The sequence below is a fragment of the Dipodomys ordii genome, unplaced genomic scaffold (assembly GCF_000151885.1).
Source record: "Dipodomys ordii isolate 6190 unplaced genomic scaffold, Dord_2.0 Scaffold25, whole genome shotgun sequence".
NCBI classification, from domain to species: domain Eukaryota; kingdom Metazoa; phylum Chordata; class Mammalia; order Rodentia; family Heteromyidae; genus Dipodomys; species Dipodomys ordii.
In genome coordinates, this window is record NW_012267241.1 from 3,855,357 (window position 1) to 3,865,439 (window position 10,083).

General features: G+C 36.3%; 1 protein-coding gene across 1 annotated transcript in view; it reads right to left on the reverse strand.

The window, feature by feature from the left end:
• Pik3c3 (phosphatidylinositol 3-kinase, catalytic subunit type 3) overlaps window positions 1–10,083 on the reverse strand; it is a 130,131-nt gene that overhangs the window by 102,996 nt on the left and 17,052 nt on the right. Inside the window, exons 2-4 of the mRNA XM_013014796.1 lie at window positions 9,381–9,569; window positions 6,314–6,457; window positions 532–661 (exon numbers count right to left, since the gene is read on the reverse strand). Of these exons, the coding sequence (XP_012870250.1) occupies window positions 532–661; window positions 6,314–6,457; window positions 9,381–9,569 (463 nt within the window). The remainder of the gene's footprint in view (window positions 1–531; window positions 662–6,313; window positions 6,458–9,380; window positions 9,570–10,083) is intronic.

A 10,083-nucleotide genomic window follows, 5' to 3' on the forward strand; every position in this document is an offset into this window, starting at 1 on the left:
AAAAAAAAAAAAAAATATATATATATATATATATATATATTTATATAAGTATATTAAACTTGTAATATACTTAATCCTATTTTCTATATTTTAATAAAAATACACAAATATATATTTATCACAAAGTGACCGACATTTTCAAATCTGATGAAATTCCAGACAAATGGCCAAAAAACATGCTTCTAGAATAGGCAAATTCATAGTACCAGTTATCAGTTATCAGGAGTTACAAAAAGGAATAGTGAGCAACTGTTCATGGGGATATAGTTGCTTTTAGGGTTAATAAAACTATGAAATTATACTGTGATGATATGTATACAACTCTGTGAAATGTACACTTTCCAAGAGTGAATTCTATAAATTCATTCATAATATACATACTATAAAATTATTAAATTATATTTCAACAAAACTATTACTAAAATGGTATATATTTACATTAAAATTTGACAGTTTACATAATGCTAGATAAACTATAGACATGACTAGGAGAATTTTACTTACTTCAAAGTCTAATCTGATTTTCTTTACCTTGGCAAGACGGCTCATTTGATCTTCTGAGAGAGTACTGCTTGTTCTTCCAGGAGTTTTTGTAGGCTCTGATCCATCTGCTTCTACATTGGGCCAGACTTTCAAGTCATGCATTCCTTGGCGAAACATTCTTCCAAAAAAAGGATGTTTAGGGTAGAAGTAAATTAATGCAGTTTGTTGTAGGAAATTTTACATTCCTCAAAACAGTAATTCTACTAAAAGAAATACATGTCTCCAGTCATGATTTTAGCCCCCAGTTGACTGTACTGAAACAACCTAAGCAACTATATTCCATTTAGAAGTTTTTCTTGTGCCATTCTTTTCTCTTCTGAGTAAGCAGAACTGCTACAGAGAAGTCTTCATGTACATTAGAAGTAAAAAATCAGTAATAGAAAACATACATCCATCACCTAACAGAATGTCACATTTTCAAGCCCCACAACCGACAAAAAACAAAACAAAACAGAATGTCACATTTACCATGACTAAATCAAAACTGGATATTTTCTATATTCAATAAATAAATAAATCTTGAGTTTGAATTTCAGCTATTCTATCTATTTATTTCAGAAGTGACCTTGGATAAATTAATGTTACGCCGGGCGCTGGTGGCTCACGCCTGTAATCCTAGCTACTCAGGAGGCTGAGATCTGAGGATCACGGTTCAAAGCCAGCCCGGGCAGGAGAGACTGTGAGACTTCTATCTCCAATAAACCACCAGAAAACCGGAAGTGGCGCTGTAGCTCAAGTGGTAGAGCGCTCGCCTTGAGCTGAAGAGCTGAGGGACAGCACTCAGGCCAAGTTCAAGCCCCACGACCGACAAAAAAAAAAAAAAAAATTAATGTTACTTCCCAGAACCCATTTTCTCTTGTATAAATAGGATTAATAAAGAGTATTTGTATTTCACAAGATTTCAGAAAAATTAAATCATTTCAATTAGTAATCAATATTTGAATAAAAATTCAATTACATATACTTGAATGAATATTCATTAGAATAAAATGTAAATATAAGATACTATTATGTTTTTTCACTATACAGGTCGATTTTTCTCCTGTCTTCTTTTCCATAAGAAAGTTATTGCAGAACCAGGCACCAGTGGCTCATGCTTGTAATCCAAACTACTCAGAGGGCTGAAGTCTGAGGACTGCAGTTCAAAGTAGCCCAGACAGTCAAGTCCATAAGACTATTATTTCAAACTAACCACAACAAAAAAAAGTAGTGGAGGTATGGCTCAAGTGGTAAAATGACAGCACTGAGGGAAAAAGAAAGAGAAAGAGGCACTGAGCTTAAGCTCCAATACTGGCACAAAACCAAAACAAACAAAAAGTACATATGCCTACAAGTCAGAAATTTAGTACATGGTCAGGACTCAGCCTCAATGTGGTGACTGTTTTAGAGTGAAAGAATAGGTCACTTTGATTGTCAGAATGCCTTGGAAAGGGTACCAAGAAGATAAAGGGCAAAGGTTGAATTAAACTCAAACAGAATTTTATATAATGATTTTTTTTAAGTTTGGAACTGTAGAAAAGTTGTCATGTTTATCTCTATTGGAAGCTGGAAGATGGGGATGACTGCCTTTTAGCGGTTTTCATTTTACAAATATTTTTGAGTAAGGCCTTTCAAACAATATCAGTTCTACTCAAACACCATCTCTGCAGATGCTGAAAGAACACATTTCCAACTACGATGGCAACAGGCTACCAGTGTGTACCACAGAATATGAAAGCATTTCCACAAGTCCATATTTGGGATTTTTTAAAAATAAGATAGTGATACATTTTGGGTATATGAATTACTTGTTACTCTTTACAAAATTGTCTACTTAGTTGTAAAAGATAAATATAAATGTTTAATCATAATTACAATGTTCTGACTAACAAAAAACTTATTCATATATTTGCCTGGGGTTATCAAGATTTTCATTTCATTGAGTAAAGGGTATACATAGGTAAGGATGCAATAAACAGACTGGAAACTATAAAGATTCCTGCATGTACATGAGGCACACGAAGATTCGGGTCCTTATCTATTCTAAGGTCTCTGAAGTTGACAACAAAGCAAAGTTTCTAGCAACCACATTTTAAAGTCTATCTTAAGCAGGGCGCCAGTGGCTCATGTCTATAGTCCTAGCTACTCAGGAGGCTCAGATCTGAGGATCCTGGTTCAAAGCCAGCCTGGGCTGGAAAGTCCATGAGACAGTTATGTTCAATTAACCACCAGAAAACCACAAGTGGCGCTGTGGCTCAAGTGGTAGAGTGCTTACCTTGAGCTAAAGAGCTGAGTGACAACGCCCAGGCAGAGTTTAAGCCCATGGCTGAAAAAAAAAAAAAAAAAAAAAAAAAAGTTTATCTCATAAGCCTAATTTCTAAGATATGTAGTAATAGGTTGTAGAAAAGCAAAATCCTTAATTTTATATTAAACATTTTTCAAAAAAGGTACATCACAGGGGCTGGGAAGGTGGCTCACTGGTAGAGAGTGTGCTTGACTTGCATGCATGAAACCCTAGATTCAATTCTTCAGCACTGTGGCTCAACGGTAAAGAGCTAGCCTTGAGCTGAAGAGCTGAGGGACAGCGCCCAGGCCCAGAGTTGAGGCCCCATGACTGACAAAAACCTATCTTTAATAGTTATTTCTGTTCCCTTTCAAGTAGATAGATTCAACATGCAGCAGACCTCTTAGAACAGTCTCTAGGGAACTATTACAATGAGGAAGTAACACTATTTTAAATGAACACCTTTAAATAAATGTACCTTTAGAAATAACAACAGGCTTCCCTTCCTTTTCTCTACCTTTTCACCCCCTAATGAACACTGTAGCGGAATTTAATTCAAAAATAAGTCCATTTGGCAGGAAGTCAGTCTACTAAATTATTTAAGTGCCTTGGGATAGATCTGGAGAAGAGATTTAAGGACAGAAGACATGAAGGGTAGGAATCACACCAAGTGACTCCTTGACAATGAAGTGAACATATAAGTTTCTTTTGATACTAATAGAACCTTGAAGAGAGTTACACAGCCTCCAGGTGGCAAGAAAGCACCATATCCACTTGGGAAATTAAGCCAGACAAGTCAGAAAAAACAGTACAACAGGCCCTCCTTCAACTCCAGCTGCTCCAACTTGCAATGCCAATCTGCTATAGCAGCAACTGACTTGACTTCAGAATTCACATTTGGAAACAAAATATCTGCATGAACAATCTGCCATTTACCTATGGTTCTTAGCCAATTCAAACTAATGGCCAATCTATTTTTAAGCTACTAGAAATTTCACATGCTAGATATTCAAATTAAGGACAGTAAGTTATTCTAGCCTTATTCTAACATATCAGCCTTTCAATTATTAATTAGGCTCCTGAAAGAAGTTTTGCTTCACCCTGACTCACATATATAAAACAGGTATTAGCAACAGCAAGTGCTGTTAGTCCTATGACTACCAATAGTAATAAAAGCCACTTTACAAGCTATCAAGTGCATAGCAAGACCTCTTAGGAAAAAGATGAGGGCAACTGGTACCATTTCATTGCATAAGAAACACCTGAAGAAATTATGGTCTCCAGCAATATTTCTCTAAGTCATGATAGTTGTGGTGGCACATGAAGTGAGGCTTCCTACAGAGACTACCCAAAGGATCAGGATGTTTTGTCCCCCTAGCTGTTTTATTCCCTGGATAGAGAAGTAGCTGGCATTCAGAGGAAAGTAGATGTCTTAAAGATGCTACAGCACCTAAATGCCCTAAAGATCATACTATTGTACCAGAAATCTGGGTGCAGCCAGGCTTGACAACTGGGTTTTCAGGCCAAGCCAGATCCCTGTTCAAAGGGCATACAATGTACAGAAAAATTATGTAGAATTCTTGTAGAAGTGTAAAAGTGATGAGTAAGTAAGTAGCTCAAGTCTGAGTCACCTGTTCAAAGAGATGTGTTCACAGAATCAGTCTTATGCTGTAATCCATTTACTTATATCTAAAATGCATTAAGGATATGAAGAAATAGCATTAACTTCCAAAAAGAAATGTACTCTACCTGACTCTGTACATCACCTTTAGAACAATTTTTCAAGATGGGGCAAAAGCAACAGCATTAATTATTTTCCAGTTATAGTTAAGAAAAGACATGACTTTCCAAGATTGAAAGCCTTAGTTAATGGCAATTTTAACTCATCTGATCATTGCGACTGCTTTTATGGAAAGCTTTGGGGTTCAATTACTTTTTTTAAATAGAGTAAATACTACTAATTTATTTTGACAAATTTGTCCTGTAAGAGACATTCTCAGCTTTATTTGAATGGGAAGTTAGAAATTTTTTCTTTTATTTGGATATACGTAGAATTACAAATAAACTGTAGCAAGGGAAGGAATAAATGTAAAAGAAAATTGAACAGAATTATACTATAAGTCACACAGACAACTATGAAAGAAGTTAAGCATAAGGCCCGCAATTTAAATACCAGCACTGGCACAGAATAGAAAACAAAGTAAAATATTTGAGTATTTATTATTATTACTTCATTTTATAGATAAAAACTGAAATATAAGATTAACTTGTTTAAAGGTACACAGATATTAAGGAAAGAAACTAGAATTTGAAGAAAAGTAATCTATTTCTACAACCTGCCTTCCTTAACACTATATTATGTACTATGTTGCCTCTCTTAGACTCTGTAGCTGGTGAAGTGAGTAAGCAGTTTACTTTCAAACAGACGGGAAAAAAATAGCTTATGTTATAAACAGTTTTGGGATTTATATAATTATATGCCATATGTTTTTTGTTTTAAGCTGATTAGTAATGACACTTACAAAATTAATTCTATACTAATCAATATAAAATGTAAAGGAAAAAAGCATCACAGAAGCAATCCTTTAAATAAATAACTTAAACAGGAAGGACTTACTAAGTTCAAATTTACAGGCAAAAAGAAAAACCCTGATATATTCAACACAGTAATTTAAGACCCAAAACCTAAGACTCCTTATGTAGCAACAAGAAAATTACCACCCAAAAGAGGCAGGAATGGTGTGGTATGTGAATTGTATCACTATAAAAAGGAGGCTACTTATAGATGCATAATCACAATCATCAAGAAATGTATGAAGCTAGATCTAAAATACACTAGGACATGACAAATTATACAATACTTTAAACATTTACACACAGTGAGACCAAAGGATACCCTTGAGGTAGGAACAGAAAGGCAGAATTCCTATGTGTACCTGATCATACATTTCAGGAAATGGAAACAAGAGGTTTCTTGTTTTTTGCTGCTTTTGTTTTATTTTTGTGCTGTTTGTTTGTTTATGTCTTTGAGAGGGGGTTAAGAAAGGAGGGGGACAGAAATGAAGGAACAAAGGGTGAACAAATTCAACAGTGGTACTCACCAGATGCTATGTTGAAATTGAACTATAAAACTTGTGGGTGGGGATGGAAGGAAAAAAACTAAGATGAGACCAGGGGTGACACTGTCCAAAAACAAATGTGCTCTTTCCCTGACTAATGTAACTGTACTCCTATGTACATCTCTTTTATAAAAACAACAAAAAAAGTCATTTAAAAAACATATCAAAACGACTCATTTGAAAAGCTAATTTTGTAATATAATCATTACCACCTTTAGGATATGCAAATATCAAATTTAGTGATAAAAGTGACCAAATCCTTTCAAAACATGGGGGGTGGTGATGAAGTCCTATAAATTGAAATGTTTTATACATAGCCAGATAGCATAAACAACAAAGAGCCTGAAAGCCATATAAAATTCACAGACTACATAAATAGAAAGCTCACCCATATTTTCCAAAGAGTGAAACTGTTGTTCCTCCCACAGGAACTGCTTTTCCTGGTCCATACACATCCCATATGGTCAAGGCCACTTGGGCATTCCTGGGTAGGTCAGGGTATTTCACAGGCAGTTTTAACCATTCATTCCAACTATAAAAACAGTCAATAAAACATATGCATATAACTTCTTTTTTCACAGTTTTAAAATATTTTTTTTTGATGGGGGGGGTCCAGTAGTGGGTCCTGAACTCTGGGCCTGGGCGCTGTCCCTCAGCTCTTCAGCTCAAGGTTAGTGCTCTACCACTTAAGCCACAGCACCACTTCCGGCTTTTTTTCTTTTTGCTTATGTGGTGCTGAGGAATTGAACCCAGGCCTCAGGCATGCAAGGCAAGTGCTCTACCACTGAGCCACCTTCCCAGCCCAGAATATTTGTTTTAAACAAGTATTTACAAAGAACAATGGCTGCCTGCAATTTTTAGCCCTTTTTGTTGGTGGTGGTGGTGGTAGGGCTTGAATTCTGGCCCTGGGCACGGAGCTCTTCAGCTCAAGGCAAGCACTCTACCACTTCCAGTTTTCTGGTGGTTAATTAGAGATAAGAGTCTCATGGACTTTCCTGCCCAGGCTAGCTTTGAACTAGGATCCTCAGATTTCAGCCTCCTGAGTAGCCAGGATTATAGGCATGAGTCACTGGTCCCCAGCACCCATTTATCTTGGAAGGGTAATTTGTGCTTGATAAGTTGGTAAAGAAAAAAAGATCACAACTTCCTAAAACTGAAGAGCAGATCATACAAAATCTATAAATGTCTTTTATTTTTAACCTATCCTTAAGTTACTTAACCAAAAGAAGGTATTTTGCACAACCTATTTTCTGTCTTAGACCTATTAATTTCAAAAACCCATTTTTGTTTACTTCAAAGTTCTATTTATTGAGTAGCTTCATACTTTCAGAAAATATAAACTTAGGCACCAATGGCTCACACACAGTAATCCTAACTATCATAAGGCTAAGATTTGAAGGATCACAGTTCAAAACAGCTCAGACACAAAAGTCCAGAAGATTCCATCTTCAAACGCAACAAATATCAGGGCTAGGGTGCAATTCAAGTGGTGAGTGTCAGTTCAATAACCAAGTCAAGTAAAACTGCAAAATTCTGCGCTCAAAGCCCAGTACAAGCAAATGACCTAATTTTACATTTTCACCCTCTTAGAAATCATGCATGAGGGGCTGGGAAGGTGGCTAAGTGGTAGAGCGCTTGCCTTGCATGCCAGAAGCCCTGGGTTTGATTCCTCAGCACCACATAAGCAAAAAGAAAAAAGCCAGAAGTGGGGCTGTGGCTCAAGTGGTAGAGCGCTAGCCTTGAGCTGAAGAGCTGAGGGACAGCGCCCAGGCTCAGAGTTCGGGCCCCATGACCGGACCCAAAAAATGTATGCATTATCCTGCCCATGCAATTGTAACCCCTCTGTACAGTATGTTCACAAATAAAATAAAATTAAAAAAAAAAAAAAAAAAAAGAAATCATGCATGAAATATTTTATATCCTTGCAAATACATAAGTAAGTGGCAAAGACTTAGATGTTGATTATTCTCGCTACTCTTGTAGTTGGAATGTTCTGGAACAAAAAAATTATAATGAAATTATACTACTAAAGTAGAAGGGGGCATGCATGTGTGTGCATGCGTATGTGTGTGCATACATGCGTGTGTGTGTGTGTGTATGCCAGTCAAGGGGCTTTAACTAGAACATGAATGCTGTTCCCAAGCTTTTGAGCTTGCACTTTACCATTTAAGCCACGAGTCTATTTCTAGCTATTTGCTGGCTAATTAAAGATAAGAGTATCATCCTGCCAAGCTGGCTTTGAACTGTGGTACCAGATGATTCTCATTAGCCTAGGACTGTAGGCATGAGCCATCAGTGCCCATCTTAAAATATTAGATTTTTATGTAGCCAGATCACCAAATCTGAGGTTTCTTTTATCTCTGAAAAACTGTTCCTGGCCTCTCAGGGCACTACCTGATAGAAATAAGGTTGAATACTCAAAGGCAGAGTGGCTGTCCACATAGTATATCCTTCATGACTTTTATGAACAATGTGAGCAAAAGTTCCTCTTTGGCAGCATAATATATACATAGATAGACATAGATATAGATATATGACTCAAAGACTACCAAAATGCTGAATAAAACATACTGGATGAGTATTGGAAATCTTCTACCATTTCAATTTAGTAAGAAATATCAAAAGGCCAGTGGTTGGGAATATGACTTAGTGGTAGAGTGCTTGCCTAGCATGCATGAAGCCTTCAGTTTGATTCCTCAGTAACACATGAAAAGAAAAGGCCGAAAGTGGCACTGTGGCTCAAGTGGTAGAGCATTACTCTTGAGTACAAAGATGCTCAGGGAGAACATCCATGCCATGAGTTCAAGCCCAGGATCAGCCAAAAAAAGAAAAGAAAAAAGGTTAAAGAACCAGAATATTGTTCTTAGGTGGAAAAAAAAAAGGAACTATGCATCTTTACATGTTTTGCTAATGTACTATGATGAGTGAGCCATGAATCTAAGGAAGAAAAAAAGTTTCTTATGGAAGACAATTAACAGAAATCCTATCTGAAGAGACAAAAGCTCTACTTTCAGAGACTGGCTTTCCAAACCCCAGGCTGCACATTTGAGACCATGTAAAAGGTACTTTACATGTGGCTTTGATTTGATTCATGTTGTAAATCAGTAAAATACATATCAAAATGTCAATAAGTTGAACATAGATATTCCCTTCTACTTCAATTGCAAGTATAATACCTTAAGTATGTTACTGCTTTAAACTAATCAATGTCTGTGGGGGTTGGGGGGAGTGAATTAGAATATACTATATGCATATGCAGAATGATCTCTCCCTTTGTATAATTAATATATTCTAATAAAAACTAAACTTACCAATGTCTGCACACACAAAATTTAAAAAAAAAGTCTTTGTCATCTCTACCAAATTATTCCTATAATTAGCAACTGCAACATCCAGAATGGAAGAATACTCTATAATCAATCATAGGAATGGAGAGAAAAAAAAAGCAAACTTACTTCCATCTTGTACTAAATGCCTTATAAGATGTTCTCACTGGTAAGGCCAAGGGTTTCCCTTCTGCAAAAACTTGACAAGTAACATAAAGATCAGAGCACGTCTCCTGATACAGCCCTGAAAACTTCAACATTGGGTCTTCTAGGACAGCTTTATAACTCTTTTGTTCTCTCTTTCCTTCCAAGCTTCCACTGAAACCACAAGAAAAAGGTTTGACATGTTTTCAATACTTATGCAACAATAAATACTAAGAAAAGGTTATGGTTGTCAAAGTAACTTTATACTACCTAAAGAACATTTTCTGAAATATAAAACAAAAATCACTTTTACATATAAAGGTCTCTTATAATCTTAACATGTCCAAGATTATTCTGTCTTCAGCAATATATCTGTCTGTTCTAGATATCTTAATCTTAGACTGCCACTGGCCCTTAATCCATTTCAGGAAATGAACGATTTTCCAGGTTTTGGTTTCATTTTATTCATTGCAAATTGATCACTTATTCATCGATTCTTTCATGAAATACTTAATGTAGTAGACATATGGGTCCAGAAATAAGGGTACACGGGGCTGGGAAGGTGGCTCAGTGGTAGAGCACTTGCCTTGCATGCATGAGGCCTTGGGTTTGATTCCTCAGCACCACATAAGCAAAAAGAAAAAAGCCAGAAGTGGTGCTGTGGCTCAAGTGGTAGAGTGCTAGCCTT